Below are 26,879 nucleotides of genomic sequence, written 5' to 3' on the forward strand. Positions count from 1 at the left end.
CTTATGTATATGTAACTTATATTGTATTTTTTTAAATAAAGATAAAAAAAAAAAATATAACACCCATATCAATTTCTACCACTTATTTTCTACAGGCTGTCTTTGCAAGCATATCAACAGTGTCATGCCTTGAGATGCCAACATGTGATGGTATCCATAGGAATATAATTTCAAATCAAGCATTCATTGGACGACCAGCCGTCGGTCAGGGAGGACCTGCTGCTCCGACGACCAGCCGTCGGTCAGGGAGGACCTGCTGCTCCGACGACCAGCCGTCGGTCAGGGAGGACCTGCTGCTCCGACGACCAGCCGTCGGTCAGGGAGGACCTGCTGCTCCGACGACCAGCCGTCGGTCAGGGAGGACCTGCTGCTCCGACGACCAGCCGTCGGTCAGGGAGGACCTGCTGCTCCCAGCGCCCTGACTTCTCGGTTCCAGGATTGCTTTTTCCCTTCTAATATTATTGATATGTATTTACAGTCGTTCAGAGTAGGACAGTTGTGATTCGGTTTAATAAAGAGATCTTGTATTCTTGCCCATGCTGGCTAATGTTTTAATTCACAATATTTTCATAACCACTCTTATATAATCTAGCAACCGGTCAAGTGTGCAATATATGTATCTATATATGACTTGACTGATCTACCTTGGTAGAGGTAGATGCTTCAGGACACTAATTATGGTAGAGAAAGTAATATTTCATCTTTTAGGCATTGCGAAGCCTCACAATTATTGCGTCAGTTTGTGTACTGGACGGAAGGTACTGGTGGGAGGTGGTGGTACTGTCAATGGCAGGATTACTAGTGGGAGGTCGTGGTACTAGAAGGTAGGTACTGGTGGGAGGTGGTGGTACTGTCAATGGCAGGATTACTAGTGGGAGGTCGTGGTACTGGACGGTAGGTACTGGTGGGAGGTGGTGGTACTGTCAATGGCAGGATTACTAGTGGGAGGTCGTGGTACTGGACGGTAGGTACTGGTGGGAGGTGGTGGTACTGTCAATGGCAGGATTACTAGTGGGAGGTCGTGGTACTGGACGGTAGGTACTGGTGGGAGGTGGTGGTACTGGACGGCAGGTACTGGTGGGAGGTGGTGGTACTGGAGGGCAGGTACTGGTGGGAGGTGGTGGTACTGGAGGGCAGGTACTAGTGGGAGGTGGTGGTACTGGAGGGCAGGTACTAGTGGGAGGTGGTGGTACTGGAGGGCAGGTACTGGTACACCGGAGGGTCCACGCCTGCACCACCAGGGTCGTACCGTATAAGGACCTGCACCTCCTTGGGCTTCATGGACCTGGAAGATGGCAGAGCAAGAAACTAGTCAACATTCACACAATATTGACTAAAATAACAACAGTTGCAATGTTCAATTATGTCTATAATTTGTACAACATGTTCCCAACCATCACAGTCTGGTGGAGGTAATCCTGTCGTGACGTAGTCAGCTTGGTGCTGATGCTCTCCTTCTTATCCCATTATCTCTCTCTCTCTCTCTCTCTGTTTCTCTCTCTCTCTCTGGCTCTATCTCTGTCTGTCTGTCTCTCTCTCTCTCTCTCTCTCTCTCTCTCTCTCTCTCTCTCTCTCTCTCTCTCTCTCTCTCTCTCTCTCTCTCTCTCTCTCTCTCTCTCTCTCTCTCTCTCTCTCTCTCTCTCTCTCTCTCTCTCTCTCTCTCTCTCTCTCTCTCTCTCTCTCTCTCTCTCTCTCTCTCTCTCTCTCTCTCTCTCTCTCTCTCTCTCTCTCTCTCTCTCTCTCTCTCTCTCTCTCTCTCTCTCTCTCTCTCTCTCTCTCTCTCTCTCTCTCTCTCTCTCTCTCTCTCTCTCTCTCTCTCTCTCTCTCTCTCTCTCTCTCTCTCTCTCTCTCTCTCTCTCTCTCTCTCTCTCTCTCTCTCTCTCTCTCTCTCTCTCTCTCTCTCTCTCTCTCTCTCTCTCTCTCTCTCTCTCTCTCTCTCTCTCTCTCTCTCTCTCTCTCTCTCTCTCTCTCTCTCTCTCTCTCTCTCTCTCTCTCTCTCTCTCTCTCTCTCTCTCTCTCTCTCTCTCTCTCTCTCTCTCTCTCTCTCTCTCTCTCTCTCTCAAGCTGACTATATAGAACATGTTCCTTATAAGGAAGACTTTGATCCAATTAGCTCTAGTAGTGATTTCCCTCTAGGTTGTTACACCAGGCTTGACTCCTGATAACTTGGTCCAACAGCCTGTTGCTTGTAGTGTCTCGCAGGTCCACATATCCACTACAGCCTGGTTGGTCCGGCACTTCTTGCAGAAAACTGTCTACTTTTTCTTGAAGCTTTCCACCTTTGTCCCGGCAATATTTCTTACACCTGCTGGGAGGATTTTGAACAACCGAGTACCTCTGATGTTCATATTTCTGATGTTCCGTGATCATGCCGATGGCACTTCTACTCCTCACTGGCTCTATTTCGCATTTCCTGCCATATCGCTCACTCCAGTATGTTATTTTATTGTGTAAATTTAGAACCGGCCCTTCGAGTATCTTCCATGTATGATACCTCTCTCGTCTTCGTTCCATAGAGAACATTTTGAGAGTGTAGAGACGGTCCCAAAATGTTAGTGGCTTGATGTCAGAGAGTGTATCTCTCAAGATTCTCCCACAGCTGACTAGAATGGCTCATTGCAGTGCACAGTGCACCGACTTTGTGCACAAGGTCCTATTTCTGTTAACCCAGGATAGTGACCTGGCATGTTGGGTATCTCCAGAATGCCCACTTAACCAGGAACACTTTCATAATACGGAGGCCCCCGTATGTCCAGGCAGGAAGTAGATACAGGGAGTTAAGCATACTTGCCACCAAGGGTCAGTGGGTACATTGGCCGGTTCGGAGCGTGAGACAGAGGGGAGACGCCAGCAACTGACTGACCTCTGGGGTCAACCGGCGCGATGGAGAATAACAGCTATGACGTGGTCGTGACGTGTTCATGACGTCACCTCTCCTACTGATCATCGAACGGTCATTATGATTGGTTCCCGCTCATTTGCTGCAATGCTATTGGTCAAATTGTAACTCTTTTGTGCTGTGTGCCACGAGATGCTCGGCAGCCCTTGTAGAGTATTCACGTGAGGGAGACCTTACCCAGAGGACGTGTAGCTGTTCTGTCTATCGGCCAATAGACTGAACACCGTATATTCCTCACCGTCAAGTTAACTCAGCGTCTCTGTGATATACCACACACTCGCCCAGAATCATGAGTGTGAATATATTGTTCAGAAGCCTAAAGTGACAAATCTCCAGAGCGAAACAGACTGGTATCAGGTAACCCCTGGTGACAAACGTCGTTGTGTAGAAGAACTCCCAGAACCCCATCAACCAGGTATCCTCCCACGGTCTCGGGGAGCCGAGAGAAGGTCCTGGTGGACACTCACGAGAGTGGTGACTTGTGAGTCTTATAAATATCTTGGAGTCGAGGTTAATGATACAAATCTCGTCAGCAACCTGCGCAAAAAACTAGTTGAGCGTCTTAAACCTCTCAAAACTCTTGTTGGCAAAGGATTTGGCATTAACATAAAATATGCTCGTAGTTTTTATATTGCCTTTATACGATCTGTTGTTGATTATTATGCCTTGCATCTTCTTAATTTTTCTCCTAAACAATTACAAGGCCTAGATGTAGTACAGAATGATGCCATGCGCATCATCCTGGGTTGTCCTAGAACTGTCAGAATTGTTAACATGAGAAAGGAACTAAACTTACCTTCCATTTACGAAAGAATAGTTCTACTTAGTACTATGTTTTGTGCCAAAACTTTGAAAAATAATGGTCCCCCCAGCTCTATTCAAATTACATTGAGATCCATTCTAAACAATTCTGACTGTTCCCTCAATCCGCCGCAAAAAGCTCCCTACAGTGTGTGGCTCAGTTGTTGTGCCTATGCTCTTCTGAAACTGAATGTGTCTCTTAACCCTGATAAAACTATTCACTATATTCCCCCTTGGAAAGATGTGGAGGTCTCTCTGCATTATACTCCCATCAGTGTAAAACAAATGTAAAACACTGAAAATTTGAGATGTATAACATTAGAAGCTATTGACAGTCATCTGCAAATTCTCAAACCAACTGAATCTTACGCCTTTACTGATGGCTCTGTGCAGTTAGGCACTGGTAGAACAGGTTGTGCATGTGCAGTGTATAAAGGGAATGAAATGATCATGTCTAGTACACAGAGATTGAACAACTGGGCAAGCACGACACAGACCAAGCTATTGGGCATTTATCTAGCCACTGAGTACCTTAAGCTCAGTGGTGGTGGAGGTATTTTCTGTGACTCTAAAAGTGCTCTGCAGTCCTTAAATAACCCATTACAATGTATGTCGGAAGTAGCTTGTAATATTAAATGGAATGTAATTTTTGCCAATGATAATAACTCTTGTATAAAAATTTGTGTGGATCCCATTCCATGTTGGAGTTGGAAAACATGACTTTGTAGATCGATTGGCCAATGAGGCTTGCAGGAAAGAAAACATTGATTATGACTTTGGACTATCTAATGCAATTATTAGAAACATACAAATTAAAGAAATTAATTCAGATTTAGAAGAACTAAGAAATGCCCAGAGACCTGAAAGCTGCAGTATTAAAAGCTATGACAAGTTTTGTAATAATAGGTATTTGTATGGTCAGCACAGTAACCGGACCAGGCAATGTGATGGAGTCATTGCGCGAATTCGCCTTGGCTATAGACACATCTGGCAGGTTAGTGAGGCTGAGCCACTACCAGAATACTCAGATTGTAAACTCTGTGATAAACCTTTAATGCATTCACTAGAACCCTATATTGTTGAATGTGAAGCCGTAAAGGACTTTAGGCCTCCTGGCCTCTTGTACCACCAACTGTGTAACTATTTCATTGACTCAGGTGTTCTGGACGACATCCTAACAATTTATCCAAAATTTGCTTGTCCATTTTAAAGAACGAAGGACAATTTTTATTTATATTACTTCTAAGCTGCATCACTTATGAACCCATCCTTGCCCTTGTGTGGCAGTGCACAATAGAAAGTTGTTTTCACATATCCATACATTAAAACATTGATTGTAACCATGATATATATGTGCTTCAGCCTACAGTTTAGACCTATTGTCTTATGTATGACCCTCTGTCCTGCGTGACAGTGAATACCACCATTATCCTCACATTAATAAGACTTAATCGAAATCCTCAGATTAGGCAAAATTGTAATTCATTTTGTCAATAAAGATGTTAATAATAATAATACTCACGAGAAGGGCGAGGCGGGCCAGCCCACGACGAGGAGAGGGGTCCCTCGCCACCGTAGCCTCCACAGCAACTTGTGGTGGGCGCGCACGTCCAGGTCCCACAGCAACAGACACTGTCAACACACACCCCGTCAGTCACTGCCTCGCTCTACAGCCTCTTGATGTATTCATGTCCATCATATGTGTATATTATCACATGTACCTCTGGCAACATGCAGGTACACTGGGAGGACAGAAACTTACACTCATTACTCCCTTGTAGGTGTAGTCATCTGCTATCTCGTTCATCTTGATCCAGAGTACATGGTGGGTGCTCTGAAGAGAGTAGAGGGGTCCAGAGTACATGGTTAGTGCTCTATAAGGAGTAAAGGGGGCCAGAGTACATGGTGGGTGCTCTGTAGAGAGTAGAGGGGTCCAGAGTACATGGTTAGTGCTCTATAAGGAGTAAAGGGGTCCAGAGTACATGGTGGGTGCTCTGTAGAGAGTAGAGGGGTCCAGAGTACATGGTTAGTGCTCTATAAGGAGTAAAGGGGTTCAGAGTACATGGTGGGTGCTCTGTAGAGAGTAGAGGGGGTCCAGAGTACATGGTTAGTGCTCTATAAGGAGTAAAGGGGTCCAGAGTACATGGTGGGTGCTCTGTAGAGAGTAGAGGGGGTCCAGAGTACATGGTGGGTGCTCTGTAGAGAGTAGAGGGGGTCCAGAGTACATGGTGGGTGCTCTGTAGAGAGTAGAGGGGGTCCAGAGTACATGGTTAGTGCTCTATAAGGAGTAAAGGGGCCAGAGTACATGGTGGGTGCTCTGTAGAGGGTAGAGGGGTCCAGAGTACATGGTTAGTGCTCTATAAGGAGTAGAGGGGTCCAGAGTACATGGTGGGTGCTCTGTAGAGGGTAGAGGGGTCCAGAGTACATGGTTAGTGCTCTATAAGGAGTAAAGGGGTCCAGAGTACATGGTGGGTGCTCTGTAGAGAGTAGAGGGGGTCCAGAGTACATGGTGGGTGCTCTGTAGAGAGTAGAGGGGGTCCAGAGTACATGGTGGGTGCTCTGTAGAGAGTAGAGGGGGTCCAGAGTACATGGTGGGTGCTCTGTAGAGAGTAGAGGGGGTCCAGAGTACATGGTGGGTGCTCTGTAGAGAGTTTGGGGAATAGAGTTTGGGAGAGGTCAGGGAAGGAGGCTGAGGGCCACTGTGGGTCAGGGGAAGGGGGCTGAGGGCCACTGTGGGTCAGGGAAGGAGGCTGAGGGCCACTGTGGGTCAGGGAAGGAGGCTGAGGGCCACTGTGGGTCAGGGAAGGGGGCTGAGGGCCACTGTGGGTCAGGGAAGGAGGCTGAGGGCCACTGTGGGTCAGGGAAGGAGGCTGAGGGCCACTGTGGGTCAGGGAAGGGGGCTGAGGGCCACTGTGGGTCAGGGGAAGGAGGCTGAGGGCCACTGTGGGTCAGGGAAGGAGGCTGAGGGCCACTGTGGGTCAGGGAAGGGGGCTGAGGGCCACTGTGCGTCAGGGGAAGGAGGCTGAGGGCCACTGTGGGTCAGGGAAGGAGGCTGAGGGCCATGTGGGTCAGGGAAGGAGGCTGAGGGCCACTGTGGGTCAAGAGAAGGAGGCTGAGGGCCACTGTGGGTCAGGGAAGGGGACTGAGGGCCACTGTGGGTCAAGGGAAGGGGGCTGAGGGCCACTGTGGGTCAGGGAAGGGGACTGAGGGCCACTGTGGGTCAAGGGAAGGGGGCTGAGGGCCACTGTGGGTCAGGGAAGGGGACTGAGGGCCACTGTGGGTCAAGGGAAGGGGGCTGAGGGCCACTGTGGGTCAGGGAAGGGGACTGAGGGCCACTGTGGGTCAAGGGAAGGGGGCTGAGGGCCACTGTGGGTCAGGGAAGGGGACTGAGGGCCACTGTGGGTCAAGGGAAGGGGGCTGAGGGCCACGGTGGGTCAGGGAAGGGGACTGAGGGCCACTGTGGGTCAAGGGAAGGGGGCTGAGGGCCACTGTGGGTCAGGGAAGGGGACTGAGGGCCACTGTGGGTCAAGGGAAGGGGGCTGAGATCCTGGGAGAGAGTATAAGTGTCCATTCATAAGCGAGTATTGGCTAGGAAAGGCGCTGAAAGGGAGTATAAAGGTAAAGGAAGGTCCTAAGAGGGAGAATAAGGGGTCAGGAATGGCACTAAGAGGAAGTAAAAGGTCAAGGGTAGACACTCCCGGCCAGACCTTCTGTAATGCCATTAATCAAACTTAAGAGTTTATATTCTTAACATTATGCAGACCTTTTCTTGTGCTCATCATGATGTGTTTCTCTACTGTAACACAAATGGATATGTATAAATTAGTCTCACTCTCTCTCTCTCTCAAAGCATGAGGCTGGCGGAAGCATTTAAGGGCATGAGTATGAATGAATGAGTAAAGTAAGATGGTAAGATCAAATTGAAATTCAAATTTCAAATTCAAATTCAATTTTCAAATTTCAAATTCAAATTCAATTTTCAAATTTCAAATTCAAATTTCAAATTCAAATTTCAAATTCAAATTTCAAATTCAAATTCAAATTTCAAATTCAAATTCAAATTTCAAATTTAAATCTTACTAGTGTGGACCTACCTGTACCTTACTCATGAGTACGCATCATGACTGGTATATGTGTGTGAATTATGAAGTGAGTGTATTGGACCAGTAACTTCAGACTCGAGTTGATCTCCAGAGGCGAGGGTGAGAGTGAAGAACCCGAGTGAATGTGTTGTGAGACGCGAGAGTGAGAGTGAAGGGCCCGAGTGAACGTGTTGTGAGGCGCGAGAGTGAGAGTGAAGGGCCCGAGTGAATGTGTTGTGAGGCGCGAGGGTGAGAGTGAAGGGCCCGAGTGAACGTGTTGTGAGGCGCGAGAGTGAGAGTGAAGGGCCCAAGTGAGCGTACAGAGTTGCGGGGCAGCAGTTGCGTGCTGCAGGGGTTGGTGGCGCCACCGTCCAGGTGCCGCCCGCCGGCCAGCAGCTCCGTCAGCTGCAGGTCGTAGGCGGCGGGCTCCAGCCTGCAGGGGGAGAGACAGGACCTGTCAGTGGTGGTGTCCTGGGGGAGTGTTGAGGGTGTTCTGGGGATTATTCAACACTGGTGGTACGCGAACAAGGGGACACAGGTGGAAACTGAGTACCCAAATGAGCCACAGGAACGTTAGAAAGAACTTTTTCAGTGTCAGAGTAGTTAACAGGTGGAATGCATTAGGCAGTAATGTGGTGGAGGCTGACTGCATACACAGTTTCAAATGTAGATATGATAGAGCCCAGTAGGCTCAGGAACCTGTACACCAGTTGATTGACAGTTGAGAGGCGGGACCAAAGAGCCAGAGCTCAACTAAGTGAGTACACACACACACAGTTGGCAATTGGGGGGTCTTGTAGCTGAGTGGACAGCGCGTGGGACTCGTAATCTTGTGGCATGGGTTCGATTCCCGGTGCAGAGACAAATGGGCAAAATTTCTTTCACCCTGATGCCCTTGTTACCTAGTAGTAAATAGGTACCAGGGAGTTAGACAGCTGCTACGGGCTGCTTCCCGAGGGTGTGTGTGGGTGTAGGACATTTCCAACACCCAAATACTAACCCTAGTGCCATAATATAAATTTGTTGTATTAGGACTTCATATTTACTAACTTTACTAATACGTAGCCTCATACAGCCACATTCCTACTAATGTCAGGGACCAGTATTGGGTCAGTCGCCCGGCTTCCTCGAGAATAAATTATATATTTCCATAAAATGAATTACACCTAGTATAACCTTATAGAATTTATTAAGGAATATAGATTGGCGATAGATATATTTATTTAGCAAATTATACAGCCGTTTATTGGAAATAGTTTTATACAGCTGCGATCAGCTGATCCAATAAACAAAGTAATGAACTAAATTTCCCATGCGAATATATATTTTGCATCTAACGTCATTTAGGTTAAATGATTTGCACAGCGAGAAACAATCTGCTGTTACCTAATGTACGTTACTGTGACGCAAAATAACGTCAGTAATGTTTCCATCCATTCGGAAATTTGAATAAAATATTGCGAATAATTTACCAAGTTTCGACGACCCGGCGCTAGGTGGCGCGCACGTCACTGACTATAGAGACTTGGCAGAGAGACGCCATTATGTGGGGTGACCTGCAGCTGGTCATTATCATCGATCAAATTGAGGATCATCCGTGCAATAACGAACTTCAGATCGATTCGGCAGCTTCAATAGATTACGGACACTGCGTCCAGCAAGGCAGAGTACCACTGATTTGTTAAGTTGGCCATTATTAAATAATCATGTTGGTGTCTTGTCGTTACGCAGCTTGCAAATCTAATAACTCCCGTGAGTGTCATTCTTATTCCCAATTCACTTAGACTTCATGAGTAAATGTATAAACATATGCTCTTAAATGGAAATTACATGTGATTCATATTTCAGCGTGGAGTTAACTGCCAGAGAAACGTAATTCAGCCGGTAGAGTCACGTGACGCCAGAGATCACGGACTGGGACTGGATTAGACAGGTTATAAGACTGTTGGACGTAATCTTCGTTCAACATTGGCAGCTAAGCCTCTAATTGTTTCCATTCAGTAGTTAGTTTATTAATCCATGCAATAATTAATGTTTATGATCCATGAATATTATTCTCTATTATATGCAGACAAACATTATAGAATTTACCCCCCCCCCCTAAAAAAAAAAAAAGATGTGTATGGGAATCACTTCACTTTAAACACTTCTCTAAATTTATTTTTGAATTAATTATTAAATTTATTTTTTGAGATCCATAGATCACTGATTCTCCGAGCCCATGACAACTTTTATAGTCATCATAAATTGTTAATATTATTATATGTTAGAGTCAATTTCCCCACAGTACGCGTGAAAAAAATTTAGTAGTTGGTACAGTTGATTGATTGACAGTTGAGAGGCGGGCCGAAAGAGCTCACCCCCCCCCCCCCCCCCCCCAGCAAGCACAACTAGGTGAATACACACACACACACGTACACCTCATTCACTGGAAGAGAGAAGAGTTAGTGGAGGATATGATCACCACATTCAAGATTCTCAAGGGAATTGATAGGGTAGATAAAGACAGGCTATTTAACACAAGGGGCACACGCACTAGGGGACACAGGTGGAAACTGTGTGCCCAAATGATCTACAGAGATATTAGAAAGAACTTTTTTAGTGTCAGAGTGGTTGACAAATGGAATGCATTAGGCAGTGATGTGGTGGAGACTGACTCCATACACAGTTTCAAGTGTAGATATGATGGAGCCCAATAGGCTCAGGAGTCTGTACACCTGTTGATTGACGGTTGAGAGGCGGGACCAAAGAGCCAGAGCTCAACCCCTGCAAGCACAACTAGGTGAGTACACACACGCACACACACTCCAGGCCGACACCTGAGAAGCAGAGCACATTACCCCAGGGGGGGGGGAAGCCCCTCTCACCTGTGGAGGTCCCTGAGAGTGACGTCTGGGGCGGTGTTGAGGGCGGTGTGGGCGTAGTAGTTGCTCTGGAAGTACGCTGTGAGGTGGGCGCCGGTGACGCCGAAGTGGAAGGTCCTGGAGACCTCGGGCACCAGGCACTCCCGCCCCTTCTGGTTCTCCGGCAGTCTCAGCCACATGTCCCAGTCCGCCAACTGTGGGCAGGGGTGCGGTGCTCTAGTTAGTAGGGGTGGAGCAGTGGGTCTAGGTCAGGGGTGAGGCAGTGGGTCGAGGGCAGGGGTGGGGAAGTGGGCCCTCATGCGACACTAATCTATACTATTTTGTGAAGGGAGTTATGTAGTATTTTGTCTAGAGTATAAAAACAATGGTTGTTGTGACGATAATCTCTTTCAAAAGAGATTGAGCCTGCTCTTCCCTACATAAAGTTACTTACACATATACAAGAATAAGATGCTACCTTCAAGATACGTCTACCAGTAGCATAAAACGTTTTGACTAGGAGGCAAAACGTACCCTAAACCCCCACCCACTCCACACTCCTTCCATGCCGGCTCGCCCGTCGTCAACCAACAAACTACCATTCCAGCCTGCCTGCTTCTGATTGGTGACCCGCCATCTGCACCTCTGCACCTCAGCGCCCTCTACCTAAGTCGATGTCTGGGCTTGAACCAGCCATTGAAGTCAGAATATCCTTGTGCTCTCAAGCTGTGAACAACCAACTGATACACGTCCTGTTTATTGGTGGAGGTTCCCAGCTAGCGCTATATTCTCAGCACCTGTTTATGTCATTTTGTCTTTATATTATTCCTAGAGTAATTTATCCCTGTTCTTAATTTTTATGACTTGTTTGTTTGCACTGTACATAGCCGAGGGATTCTCTTTGTTTTTAAATTTGCTTTCCAGTTAATTAAAGTTTCATTGTTCATACTATGTGTTTTGTGTGTCTTTCCTTACTCTACCACAGACAACAGCCAAGCAATCTCTTTTTTTTTTTTTGTAAATGTGACAGGCATTGACACCAGCCATTAGGAGGACTGCCGAACATCTACACTCCTACACTTTCGCGTCACATTGTAAATATGTGATCATCGAGGCGGTATATCCAATCCGTTCTCGCCAGTGTTCTCAACGTCAAGAAAATGTCGTACTAAAGTGCCTTATCCTAACCTACCTGAGAACCTACCAACAGAAAAAGAGACATATTGTTCATGTCGCGAGCCGCTACCATTTTCTAGTACTACAGTTTTTGGCCTTAGGCAGAGTATACGTCAAAATGCGACGTGCTATTACGAGGACAGGTTGTTTGTTAAGTGTCGGCTGCCTAACCTCAGGGAGGCGATATTCCTCCGCCCAGCAAAGTAGTACGCTTATATATTCGATGATTATGGATAACCAGTGGAATGTATATACACATTTTGTCAATGAAAATGGACTCCTTTATGTTAGCTTCTATAAAGTATTTTGAAATGGGAACAGTCATGGATTATTGAGTAATGATTGGACATGTGGTATTGAGGGGCGGAAGTGAGAGGACGTCCGTAGTGACTAGACCAGATAATGGCGGATAGACAGAGCTCTGCCAGACTCACATTTCAGAAGTTTCACCTCTCCAGACAGTCAGGTAAGCCACAACTCATATTCATTTAACTTGTAGAATATCATAATGGTGTTTGAGTGACTACAGAGTACTTATATATACAGAGAGTTCAGATTTCAGAATATATTTGTGTGACACTGATGATGATCTTGCCTGAAAGGTCATCATGTTGCTAGACTAAAGTGTCTATGTTGATCTATATATAAGTAATATTGTGAACATTCTGCCTATCTTGATAGCTCTGATTCTTGCATATTGATCAAGGTAGAAGAAGGATATGTGGCAGCCCCACCTGAGTAAATGTATTCACACTGAGTATATTAACTTGACTCACGTTCACACTGTGTTGATAACTTGAGGTGAGTGTGCTCACCTATTTGTACTTGCTGGGGTTGAGCTTTGGCTCTTTGGTCCCGCCTGTGACCAATCAGCCGCCACCTGGACTTCCTTCACACACTCAAACATCCGGGCCCTAATTACCGCTTGGTACAGTTGTCAAATTAATAAAGTTATGGTAGCTAATTGAAGCACCGTGGCGAGGATACGAAGCAGGTCCACCCACTTGTGAGTCGGGTGTACAACCACCACGCCAGTGAGCCACACCCACCTTGTCATAGGGTGGCCAGTTGGGCATGACATCCTCATATACCCTCCTGGAGAGGAGCCAGCCGAGGCCCGCCATGGTGTCCACCCGCAGCACGAGGGTCGGGTCGCCGCCGGCACCAGCCTGACTCATGTCGTTCCAGGCTGAGACGCAGTAGAGGCTCGGGTCCCGGTCCATCAGGGGGGCCGTCTGCGCGAAGTAACTGGGAAAGGGGAGAAAGATTGTCCAAGCTGTGTAAAGTGACATAAAACACTTAAGAACTTTGTCACACGAAGGTCATACTTAGCGAAGATTGGATAAGGCGGCGCGGTTTACAGCAGTAGAGTAATATGCTCTAAAGTACACCTTTATATTAGGGATTTTATTTAAACTTCTAAAAGAACTTACTTATGAATTTAACAACTTATGCAGAGAAGAAAACAGAAAGATCAATATTTTCTGAATCGAAGGGTAATTTTGCCTTTTTTTTACAATTCATTATAAAACTCTGCTTTCTCTTGGTAATTACCTCATCTTTCTTATAGCTGTAGACTCCTCTCATTGTTGAGTAGTGAGGCAGGCATGAGGAGGACGAGACACAGGAAGACACACTACACAAAGTTAGAGGAGCTCCTTGAGAAGTGAGAGAACTGTTCAAGCAGTGGCATGGGCGCCTGACAGCTGGGTGGACAGCGCTTCGGATTCGTAGTCCTGAAGTTCCGGGTTCGATCCCCGGTGGAGGCGGAGACAAATGGGCAAAATGTTTCTTTCACCCTGATGCCCCTGTTACCTAGCAGTAAATAGGTACCTGGGAGTTAGACAGCTGCTACGGGCTGCTTCTTGGGGGATGGGGGGTTGTAACAAAAAGGAGGCCTGGTCGAGGACCGGGCCGCGGGGACGCTAAGCCCCGAAATCATCTCAAGACAGGATTTACCTCCAGTAATTGAAAAATTAAGAAGATGAACGCCGCACTCTCAGTTCTCTCCTATAAAGAACGTCGTCTTTCGCACGTATGCGTCACATACGGCTAAAAATGATCGTACTAGAAAATGAAGGTGGCTGGCGAATGTGACGAACTGTCCCGTTTTCTGTTTTGGGTCCTCTGGTAGGTTGGGATGAGGCTGCCTTACACTGACCGTTTTCTTGACGTGGGGGAACCTGAGGAGGACTGAGTAAAGGAGTTGTGTGGCCGGAGGTGAGCCCCAGACACGGAGAAGCAAGGAACCACTACCAGGTGGCACTGAGCCAAGACGCTCAGTGCCACCTGGCGGACGCTCAGTGCCACACGGACTACCATCACACACTTGAACAAAGACTCGCCCGGGAAGTATGTAAACAAACATGGCCGATCACTGGGACAAGTGCGACATGAGCCTCGAGGCAATATTTTGTCAAACACACAATACAGCTGGAGAAAATCCGGATTCATTGCACTCGACTTGTCTCAGAGAAGAGAAGCTTGAGTTAGGAAAGACCAAAGAAATTATTCTAAACAACGCCAGAAAAGAGAGACGATACAAGAGGGGACATGATCACCACGTAAATAATACGCCAGACACTCACCTGTAGAAGTCGAGGGCGACGTAGAGGTCCTCCTCGAGGATGATGACCTTGTCCGCCCAGGGGAAGGTGGTGAAGGCGGCGTCCATGGTGACCTTGTAGTGACGGGTGATCCGCAGCGTCACGTCCCGCCCTCCAGCGTCGTGACCCATAAACTGTTGGTGACACCTGGGAGAGTGAGGGGACAGCTGGGAGAGTGAGGGGACACCTGGGAGAGTTAGGGGGACAGCTGGGAGAGTGTTGGGACACCTGGGAGAGTGTTGGGACACCTGGGAGAGTGAGGGGACAGCTGGGAGAGTGAGGGGACACCTGGGAGAGTGAGGGGACACCTGGGAGAGTGAGGGGACACCTGGGAGAGTGAGGGGACACCTGGGAGAGTGAGGGGGACACCTGAGAGAGTGAGGGGACACCTGGGAGAGTGAGGGGACACCTGGGAGAGTGAGAGGACACCTGGGAGAGTGAGGGGACAGCTGGGAGAGTGAGGGGACACCTGGGAGAGTGAGGGGGACAGCTGGGAGAGTGTTGGGACACCTGGGAGAGTGAGGGGACAGCTGGGAGAGTGAGGGGACACCTGGGAGAGTGAGGGGACACCTGGGAGAGTGAAGGGACAGCTGAAAGAGTGAGGGGACACCTGGGAGAGTGAGGGGACAGCTGAGAGAGTGAGGGGACAGCTGGGAGAGTGAGGGGACAGCTGGGAGAGTGAGGGGACAGCTGGGAGAGTGAGGGGGACAGCTGGGAGAGTGAGGGGACAGCTGGGAGAGTGAGGGGGACAGCTGGGAGAGTGAGGGGACAGCTGAGAGAGTGAGGGGACAGCTGGGAGAGTGAGGGGACAGCTGGGAGAGTGAGGGCACAGCTGGGAGAGTGAGGGGGACAGCTGGGAGAGTGAGGGGACAGCTGGGAGAGTGAGGGGGACAGCTGGGAGAGTGAGGGGACAGCTGGGAGAGTGAGGGGACCGCTGGGAGAGTGAGAGGACACCTGGGAGAGTGAGGGGACAGCTGGGAGAGTGAGGGGACCGCTGGGAGAGTGATGGGACCGCTGGGAGAGTAAAGGGACAGCTGGGAGAGTGAGGGGACCGCTGGGAGAGTGAGGGGACAGCTGGGAGAGTGAGGGGGCAGCTGGGAGAGTGAGGGGACACCTGGGAGAGTGAGGGGACCGCTGGGAGAGTGAGAGGACACCTGGGAGAGTGAGGGGACAGTTGGGAGAGTGGGGGGACAGCTGGGAGAGTGAGGGGACCGCTGGGAGAGTGAGGGGACCGCTGGAAGAGTGAGAGGACACCTGGAAGAGTGAGGGGACACCTGGGAGAGTGAGGGGACACCTGGGAGAGTGAGGGGACAGCTGGGAGAGTGTTGGGACACCTGGGAGAGTGAGGGGACAGCTGGGAGAGTGTTGGGACACCTGGGAGAGTGAGGGGACAGCTGGGAGAGTGAGGGGACAGCTGGGAGAGTGAGGGGACAGCTGGGAGAGTGAGGGGACAGCTGGGAGAGTGAGGGGACAGCTGGGAGAGTGAGGGGACAGCTGGGAGAGTGAGGGGACAGCTGGGAGAGTGAGGGGACAGCTGGGAGAGTGAGGGGACAGCTGGGAGAGTGAGGGGACAGCTGGGAGAGTGAGGGGACAGCTGGGAGAGTGAGGGGACAGCTGGGAGAGTGAGAAAGCACATACTTATTAGCACGTGTCAGGTATTGTCAGCCCGTGTCAGGTGTTGTCAGCCCGTGTCAGGTATGTTGTCAGCCCGTGTCAGGTATGTTGTCAGCCCGTGTCAGGTGTTGTCAGTCCGTGTCAGGTGTTGTCAGCCCGTGTCAGGTGTTGTCAGCCCGTGTCAGGTGTTGTCAGCCCGTGTCAGGTGTTGTCAGCCCGTGTCAGGTATGTTGTCAGCCCGTGTCAGGTATGTTGTCAGCCCGTGTCAGGTATGTTGTCAGCCCATGTAAGGTAAACTAACAGGTGTTTATGGTAATTACACCAGAATGGGACATTGTATCGAAGCTGACAGCCAATTAAGATGTCAGCAACTGTCAGGAGAGGATAGTTACAAGGTAATTCAGACACCATAGACGGTTTGAAAATCAAACCTGACCAATGAGGTGAGCACTAGAGACCCAGACCAATCAGAGTACACCGCTGGGTGGCATTAACCAATCAGATGGTCCAAGGGGCAAGAGACCAAATTTCCGGGGGGGGGGGGGTGTAAGTGACGAATTAAATGAATTCATTATTAATAAAAAATGAAGGACTCCTATTGGAGAGTTTGCTGACTCTCTAACAGTGTGGCGGTGGTCTGTATGGTGGTGAGGTGACCCCCAAATTGGGGTCACATAGGGGTCATACTCACAAATACAGAATTCTTAACTTGTTAAGAATGATGTAATTTGAGGTTACATTCTGTAAGGTCACAGCAAGAGGTCAAGCCTCAAGGGGTCAGTTTAAATACCGCAGCGGGACTCTTCTGAGGAGTAATTGGTCAGTTGAGGGAGCGAGAGGTTAGGAGTGGTTGTTGAGGTCAAGCAGGAGCAGTGAGGTCACCCAGTGGTGAGAGTTGTCTCTCTCTCTGTTACGGACCCGAGCCCAGCGTCCGAGCACGGAGCAGTGACGACCACGCCATCTGTGGGTCAGCTCCCGAAACCCCCTCCAAATGGACGGCGCCATCAAGTGAGGACAGGAAATACCAGCCACAAGGGCTAGTTTCCCGTCCTGATCAGCTCACAACACAGCCGCTGCTGACCTCTGGTGAGGTGACGCTTAGACAGCAACGCCATCTATGGAATGGATAGGCGGGCGTTTGTGTCTAAGCCTGTAAGTAAGGTGCCCTAGTGTGTCCCTATTACTGATGACGTGTCTGATTACAGAGTCGACTTGGGACTGCTGTAATGGAAGTTGGATCAGTCTACCCAAGGCAGCCGTCTTGTCTCCAAGTATTTGCTGCAGCAGCTGTGAGTCGCCCCCCCCCCCCCCCCCCGGATGAACACTGTGGTGTTAGCCTGCCTGTGACGTGGCAGCTGAGGGATTGTTATACCCGGGACTGACTGGTGGAGACGCTTAACCACTGGGGTGTTGTAGTGAGGAGAGTGACCTGTGGGATCACACGAGGCTCCTGACTAGGGCTCGCTACCCTAGTATCGGTCGTGGAGTGGCCTAACCAGCGTTGCTGATTGGAACCTGCCAGCTACAGGCTGGATTTGTGGTTGAAGGCCTCCACGACGGTGCCCCCAGTGGAACTGTGATTTGGCTGGCCTGTGGCCAGGGTAGACTCAAGAGAATCGAAGGATTCGTCGTGAGGCCACAAGAATACCAAGACTTTAGCATCGACGAGCACCGTGGAACACTCCGCGTCTTCAGAAGAAGACTACGTTGTACATTCTAGTGTTTATACCCCCCCCCCCCCCGTGTAATCTTTTAAATAGTATTTATGGTGATGGTGACAATTATATTATTAAGTTTTTGCCTTTGTCTCCCTTCCCCTTTAATTTACTTGCGTTACGGATCACATCCCTTGAAAGCTACTACTAGCCTGGGGCCGGATACCCTACCTCTAACAACATCAGAGAAAGAACCCGGTTGCGACCCGAGAGAGCCGTAACACTCTCTCTCAGTAACACACTGGTAAGGATCAACCAGTCGCAAAGGTTTGATGATATTCTGGATCATCAGAATATACGAGATATAAGAATTTTGCACCAAGAATGAAACCTTTGGTTGATTTGTCTGAATGTCTATCGCAAATTGCCAATATATTCCTGGTCATAAAAGTATGTATGTTATGTATATGTCTGGTAACATACTGCATGTGTAAAGGAAGAAATGTCTATGTTTATCACTCAGAATGGTCGGCAATATGTTTATTGTTTGTGATGTGTGTCTGTATATGTATGAACCCGTTGTACTGAACGGGGTGAGAATACCTTGAGCTGCCTCATCCCTTTGTGTGTATTTGATCTCAATAAACTTATTGCAATTTCAATTCAATTTCAGCCAAGGCAATAAATCTGACCTTCATTCCATAAAGGTTGACCAAGGCAGCGACCTCTCGCAGGCCACCGTCAGGATGGCCGTCAGCCACCACCAGCGTCAGCCCAGGGTCGCTGCCAGCCACAGACATCAGTCGACGCAGGCACCTGTAACAAGGCAACTACAACAGCCTTCCTTAAATGACTGGCTCTTAACGAGCACTGTCTAGCTCAAGACAGACAGCAGGGCTCCCTGTGAAAGTAGACAGAAGTACTTACAGTGGTTAGTAACTACTGACCAGTGTAACAAGTGTTTCCCTATACCAGAGAGGAAATGCCGACTGCTATGAAGGCCATTAATCACTTAACACAATATCTTCTTGAGGTAAACAATGGGAGGTTATGTTTGCGGCAGAGAAGGTACAGTCGGTGATCATAACTAGACTGCATCATGTAGACCACTCCTGTGCCAGGTAAGTCCACTACGGGCTCACCATAGCCCGTGCTACTTTTAACTTTTGGTTCCCAGTAGCTGAGGCTAAAACACCACCAACAGACGTTGTAACCATTCAAACTCTGCACTTGATAATGTTAACAAGAGTTAACGGAAGGCGCCTCTTAGCGTCAGGCTAAATACAATAATAAAATGAGTTTTGGAGGATTAATTTTTCAACTTCCTTCTCAAATGAAGAAAAACAAAAGAAAAATAGAGAAGATTTGCGCTAGAATCATTGATCTCACACAGTACACATACAGTATATGTAATGTGTGAGAGAGGAGGAAGAGGACCTTCACACAGCACACACATACAGTATATGTAATGTGTGAGAGAGGAGGAAGAGGACCTTCACACAGCACACACATACAGTATATATAATGTAAGAGAGAAGAGGAAGATGTGTAGAGAGGAGATACAGACCTGTCCAGCAGTAGAGGCCTGACGCTGGCCACCACCACGGTGGGGATGACGCCGACCCCCGCCGCCTCCCTCACCTGCTCGGCCCGTCAAGGAAATCCATTCAATAAACTTCATTTCATGATAAACATTTCATAATAACATTAATCATTAAAGGTGTTCGTAGTGATCACTACAGCGACGGAATCCATAGATGTTTACACTGTGGTGTCTAGAGTTTAAGGGGCTTTTCATAATAACATTAATCATTAAAGGTGTTCGTAGTGATCACTACAGCGACGGAATCCGTACATGTTTACACTGTGGGTGTCTAGAGTTTAAGGGGCTAATAAGTTGAGACCATTACTTAGGGACATTACGGGAGAAGGGAGTGTGGTGGGGAGCTCTCACCTGTGTGGGCGTGGGTGGGAGAGGGCGGGGATGGTGACAGCTGCACAGGTCACCGTAGCCCTCATAACTGTGACAGAAGCGACGCCTGGCCGCCCACGTCCCGCCCCGCGGCCACACGCCCTCACACCCACTCCCTGTGGCCGCCCCACCCACACAACACATACTTAAGCAACAACTGTCAACAGATAACACGTGTTATAGAACAGTATAACAATTGAACATTTCTCTATCATTTATGTGCATAAAGAACATACACGCAGACGATGGCCTATACACACCTGTGAAGGGGGCGGTGGGCAGGTGTGCGTGCAGGTGTAGAGGGCCGCCCTGATACACAAACCTGGGGTTCCTGGTGGAGAACACCGCCCCCTCCGCCCACGTCCGCCCCCCCTTGGTCCACACCCACGCCCACCTGCAGTATCTTCACACTCGCATCTGGTCTACCTGGGTACTGGGCGACCCGGGCACCGCCGGCTTCACACTTTTTTGTTATATATATATATATATATATATATATATATATATATATATATATATATATATATATATATATATATATATATATATGGTGGCACTATATACTAGGGGATACAATATATAGTGTATATATACTACAAGCGTGAGGGCCCGCCAGCTCTACCACTGTACCATGAGACTAGACACAGTAGGAAGTAATAACAGACTAGCCTCATAGTGTACAGTGATAGGAGCTTCTGCCTCACACTGCTGGGGTTGGCGGTTCGAGTTCCCTAGTGCCTAAGTGAGTGTATACATATACACATACATATATACATACATATAAACATAAAAATATACATACAGATTCATATCGTGAGATGATCACAGATGCTATAACGTGTAAGTTCGAGCCACGCCTTAACTTATTAACTAAGAGACAGGTGAGAGTAACACACCTGTCACCGACGGTGCCATCTGTGACGACCTTTGACCCCAGGTGTGCCAGCAGGTGCACAACTGCTTCTGACAAGCCTGCGAACCCGTCGTGCTGACCCACACACAACAACAACAACACATTTTATTACCAGGTAAAGAAACAATAATGATTAACACTTATTAAATAAACAAATAGAATGGACTCAAAGATGAAGTGTATGGACACACGGGGGTCAAGGGGTCATGATAAACACATGGGGTCAGTGGGGTCATGATAAACACACGGGGTCAGTGGGGTCATGATAAACACACGGGGTCAGTGGGGTCATGATAAACACACGGGGTCAGTGGGGTCATGATAAACACACGGGGTCAGTGGGGTCATGATAAACACACGGGGTCAGTGGGGTCATGATAAACACATGGGGTCAGTGGGGTCATGATAAACACATGGGGTCAGTGGGGTCATGATAAACATATGGGGTCAGTGGGGTCATGATAAACATATGGGGTCAGTGGGGTCATGATAAACACACGGGGTCAAGGGGGTCATGATAAACACATGTGGTCAGTGGGGTTATGATAAACACATGGGGTCAGTGGGGTCATGATAAACACATGGGGTCAGTGGGGTCATGATAAACACATGGGGTCAGTGGGGTCATGATAAACACATGGGGTCAGTGGGGTCATGATAAACACACGGGGTCAAGGGGGTCATGATAAACACATGTGGTCAGTGGGGTCATGATAAACACATGGGGTCAGTGGGGTCATGATAAACACACGGGGTCAAGGGGGTCATGATAAACACATGGGGTCAGTGGGGTCATGATAAACACATGGGGTCAGTGGGGTCATGATAAACACATGGGGTCAGTGGGGCCATGATAAACACACGGGGTCAAGGGGGTCATGATAAACACATGTGGTCAGTGGGGTCATGATAAACACATGGGGTCAGTGGGGTCATGATAAACACACGGGGTCAAGGGGGTCATGATAAACACATGTGGTCAGTGGGGTCATGATAAACACACGGGGTCAAGGGGGTAATGATAAACACATGTGGTCAAGGGGGTCATGATAAACACATGGGGTCAAGATAAACACACGGGGTCAAGGGGGTCATGATAAACACGTGGGGTCAAGATAAACACACGGGGTCAAGGGGGTCATGATAAACACATGGGGTCAAGATAAACACATGGGGTCAAGGGGGTCATGATAAACACATGTGGTCAAGGGGGTCATGATAAACACATGGGTCAAGATAAACACACGGGGTCAAGGGGGTCATGATAAACACATGGGGTCAAGATAAACACATGGGGTCAAGGGGGTCATGATAAACACATGTGGTCAAGGGGGTCATGATAAACACATGGGGTCAAGATAAACACACGGGGTCAAGGGGGTCATGATAAACACATGGGGTCAAGATAAACACACGGGGTCAAGGGGGTCATGATAAACACATGGGGTCAAGATAAACACATGGGGTCAAGGGGGTCAAGATAAACACACGGGGTCAAGGGGGTCATGATAAACACATGGGGTCAAGATAAACACACGGGGTCAAGGGGGTCATGATAAACACATGGGGTCAAGATAAACACACGGGGTCAAGGGGGTCATGATAAACACATGGGGTCAAGATAAACACATGGGGTCAAGGGGGTCAAGATAAACACACGGGGTCAAGGGGGTCATGATAAACACATGGGGTCAAGATAAACACATGGGGTCAAGGGGGTCATGATAAACACATGGGGTCAAGGGGGTCATGATAAACACATGGGGTCAAGATAAACACACGGGGTCAAGTGGGTCATGATAAACACATGGGGTCAAGGGGGTCATGATAAACACATGGGGTCAGTGGGGTCATGATAAACACACGGGGTCAAGGGGGGTCATGATAAACACACGGGGTCAAGGGGGGTCATGATAAACACGGGGTCAAGGGGGGTCATGATAAACACACGGGGTCAAGGGGGTCATGATAAACACACGGGGTCAAGGGGGGTCATGATAAACACACGGGGTCAAGGGGGTCATGATAAACACACGGGGTCAAGGGGGGTCATGATAAACACACGGGGTCAAGGGGGTCATGATAAACACACGGGGTCAAGGGGGTCATGATAAACACACGGGGTCAAGGGGGGTCATGATAAACACACGGGGTCAAGGGGGTCATGATAAACACATGGGGTCAAGGGGGTCATGATAAACACATGGGGTCAAGGGGGTCATGATAAACACACGGGGTCAAGGGGGGTCATGATAAACACACGGGGTCATGATAAACACATGGGGTCAAGGGGGGTCATGATAAACTCATGGGGTCAAGGGGTCATGATAAACACACGGGGTCATGATAAACACATAGGGTCAAGGGGTCATGATAAACACATGGGGTCAAGGGGGTCATAATAAACACATGGGGTCATGATAAACACATGGGGTCAAGGGGGTCATGATAAACACATGGGGTCAAGTGGGGTCATGATAAACACATGGGGTAAAGGGGTCATAATAAACACATGGGGTCAAGGGGGTCATGATAAACACATGGGGTCAAGGGGGTCATAATAAACACATGGGGTCATGATAAACACATGGGGTCAAGGGGGTCATGATAAACACATGGGGTCAAGGGGGGTCATGATAAACACATGGGGTCAAGGGGTCATGATAAACACATGGGGTCAAGGGGTCATGATAAACACATGGGGTCAAGGGGGTCATGATAAACACATGGGGTCAAGGGGGTCATGAGAAACACATGGGGTCAAGGGGGTCATGATAAACACATGGGGTCAAGGGGGGGTCATGATAAACACATGGGGTCAAGGGGGTCATGATAAACACACGGGGTCAAGGGGGGTCATGATAAACACGGGGTCAAGGGGGGTCATGATAAACACACGGGGTCAAGGGGGTCATGATAAACACACGGGGTCAAGGGGGGTCATGATAAACACACGGGGTCAAGGGGGTCATGATAAACACACGGGGTCAAGGGGGGTCATGATAAACACACGGGGTCAAGGGGGTCATGATAAACACACGGGGTCAAGGGGGTCATGATAAACACACGGGGTCAAGGGGGGTCATGATAAACACACGGGGTCAAGGGGGTCATGATAAACACATGGGGTCAAGGGGGTCATGATAAACACATGGGGTCAAGGGGGTCATGATAAACACACGGGGTCAAGGGGGGTCATGATAAACACACGGGGTCATGATAAACACATGGGGTCAAGGGGGGTCATGATAAACTCATGGGGTCAAGGGGTCATGATAAACACACGGTGTCATGATAAACACATAGGGTCAAGGGGGTCATGATAAACACATGGGGTCAAGGGGGTCATAATAAACACATGGGGTCATGATAAACACATGGGGTCAAGGGGGTCATGATAAACACATGGGGTCAAGTGGGGTCATGATAAACACATGGGGTCAAGGGGTCATGATAAACACATGGGGTCAAGGGGGTCATGATAAACACATGTGGTCAAGGGGGTCATAATAAACACATGGGGTCATGATAAACACATGGGGTCAAGGGGGTCATGATAAACACATGGGGTCAAGGGGGGTCATGATAAACACATGGGGTCAAGGGGTCATGATAAACACATGGGGTCAAGGGGTCATGATAAACACATGGGGTCAAGGGGGTCATGATAAACACATGGGGTCAAGGGGGTCATGAGAAACACATGGGGTCAAGGGGGTCATGATAAACACATGGGGTCAAGGGGGGTCATGATAAACACATGGGGTCAAGGGGGTCATGATAAACACATGGGGTCAAGGGGGTCATGATAAACACATGGGGTCAAGGGGGTCATGATAAACACTACATAGGTGTAAACACCTATGTAGTGTTTACTATGTAGGTCTTGATAGATAGGTATATGATATGGACGTAGACGCCCTGCAAGACTCACCATGGCAGCCACCACCACTATCCGGCCTGGCTGGACGCCCTCCAAGACTCACCATGGCAGCCACCACCACTATCCGGCCTGGCTGGACGCCCTCCAAGACTCACCATGGCACCCACCACCACTATCCGGCCTGGCTGGACGCCCTCCAAGACTCACCATGGCACCCACCACCACTATCCGGCCTGGCTGGACGCCCTCCAAGACTCACCATGGCAGCCACCACCACTATCCGGCCTGGCTGGACGCCCTCCAAGACTCACCATGGCACCCACCACCACTATCCGGCCTGGCTGGATGCCCTCCAAGACTCACCATGGCAGCCACCACCACTATCCGACCTGGCTGGACGCCCTCCAAGACTCACCATGGCAGCCCCCACCACTATCCGGCCTGGCTGGACGCCCTCCAAGACTCACCATGGCAGCCACCACCACTATCCGGCCTGGCTGGACGCCCTCCAAGACTCGCCTCAGCTCCTGGTCAGCGGAGTCCTCAAAAGTCCTGTGTCTAGAGTAGTGGAGGAGGGAGGCGGTGGCCGGGTGGAGCACCGTCAGGTACACTCCGCCCTTCCTCATCATCCTCACCTCTGACTCAACCATGGTCTCCACCGCCACCTGGTGACCAAGACAACTCATCAACCAGCCACACCAACTACACAAGCCACACCAACAACCTGCTCTTTGCGATTGTGTTTTATATTGTATTTAATATTAATTATTATTTAATTCGTAATTTGTTATATTGATCTTCATTGTTGCATTATAATTCATTAATAGTTATATTATATTGTTATATTAATATTCTTTCATTCCTCAACTTGGGTAAATCTGGTAAATATCACATGTACTTATATACAGAAATTGTCCAGAGTTATCATCGCAAATAATAAATGATAATATTTGTTGTTGAAAGTAGAGTAGGGTAAATTAGGACTACGACCATCCACAAGCACTTGGGCAGGAGGACAGGTGGTCCACCGGAAGCCCAGGAGGTGCGGGGCGAGCCGTCTTAGTTGTGTGAGTGGTGCCCTGTGTGGTCGTTCGTAGTCCTATTGTGGGTAAGTGTTAGGTTAGATTAGGGTAAAGGTGTTCGTGGACGGGGTGAGAAGGGCATCATGCGCGCACCATCTGTACACACTCTTCCGGACGCTCTCTGTTCATGAACACCTTTACCCAACCTAACCTAACACGTATTATCCACATTAGGACTACGAACGGCCGCTTGGATCACTGCTCAGACTGCTGAGACAGCTAACCCCGCACCTCCTGGGCTTCCAGTTGACCACCTGTCCACCTGCCCAGGTGCTCACAGACTGTCATAGTCCTAATTTACCCTACTGTTGAATACGCTGGTGTGTGTGTGTGTGTGTGACATCACACATCTCTCAATAACCTTACCTGTTTCCCATTAACCATGATCAGGAGCTTCCACTTGCTGACACTAACGTCAATATCAATACCGCTCTGGAGTGTCTCTCCCTCGGCCTCACCGGACTCCTCGCTCTCCTCCAGCTTCTCTCCTGCAGTCTTCACCCCCACGTGGGGACGAGTGCCATCGTCAACGCTGGTGTCTGGTGTCGTCACAGTGACCCCTGCTGGAGCACTCCTCGCTGAGGTCAGGTCCATTGGTCCATCATCTTCCTGAGCCAGAGAGAACACCAGCTGGCTCCCCTCACTCTGTGTAAAGGTCTGCTCCAGCAGGTGCGCATGTTGTCTGTCCTCCTGCAGGTGAGCATGCGCTCTGATGTCCAGCTGAGGCATGTCCTCTAAGACTCAGAGAGACAGATGATGACATTAGTGTCCAGCAACTCAGTAGCTTCAAATAAAAATAATTATTAATATTATTTGTAATGTAAAAAAATACACAAACGATATGTGTGACTTCAAAATACAAGAAACCAATTTGTTTATTTAATGCTGGTCCCAGAAGGATTGAGTTCTTCAGAACATGATTGTTCTCCCTTCCCCTGTGAATGTAACACCCAAAACATAAGTATAGTAGAGAATGTGTAAATACAAAATCACCCAGATAGTGTTGGTAGATGTGTCTACTAAATATCTTGTAAGATTTGTTATATAGTTTCCATCACCTGCAGGATTTTGACCGTCCGATGGACTGAACTTTGTCACTCACCTGTTTGCCTCAGCCATCATGCAAACAAGAGAATGACAGGATACAGTGAACCTATATATGAGGTGCTTCTTCACCTTCACCTCATCCTCAGGTACATATCATGCAGGAAGACAATTTGTAATCATTCCTGCTCTCTTTCTGTCGAACATAATGTCCTTGTTGACATGTCTACAGCATACACCTGCAGGTACCTGATACTGAGTGTTTGCTGCAGCTTAAAGATACTTTCAAGCGAAGTCTTCTGTTATGTT

At 48.7% G+C, this 26,879-nt stretch overlaps 1 protein-coding gene across 1 annotated transcript; it reads right to left on the reverse strand.

Moving 5' to 3' along the window:
- Positions 1–26,255, reverse strand: LOC123763035 (protein O-linked-mannose beta-1,2-N-acetylglucosaminyltransferase 1-like). Its single transcript, XM_069301925.1, has 14 exons — positions 25,893–26,255; positions 24,912–25,109; positions 20,545–20,636; positions 19,909–20,042; positions 19,625–19,764; positions 19,244–19,308; positions 18,369–18,492; positions 14,390–14,541; positions 12,851–13,049; positions 10,650–10,840; positions 8,104–8,215; positions 5,463–5,534; positions 5,223–5,332; positions 1–1,285 (listed from the first exon to the last, which is right to left on the reverse strand). Exons 1-14 carry the CDS (start codon positions 26,253–26,255, stop codon positions 1,174–1,176), a joined length of 2,064 nt encoding a protein of 687 aa, XP_069158026.1. The 3' UTR covers positions 1–1,173.
- Between the last annotated feature and the right edge of the window lie 624 nt (positions 26,256–26,879).

This window comes from Procambarus clarkii, chromosome 47, assembly GCF_040958095.1.
Source record: "Procambarus clarkii isolate CNS0578487 chromosome 47, FALCON_Pclarkii_2.0, whole genome shotgun sequence".
NCBI classification, from domain to species: domain Eukaryota; kingdom Metazoa; phylum Arthropoda; class Malacostraca; order Decapoda; family Cambaridae; genus Procambarus; species Procambarus clarkii.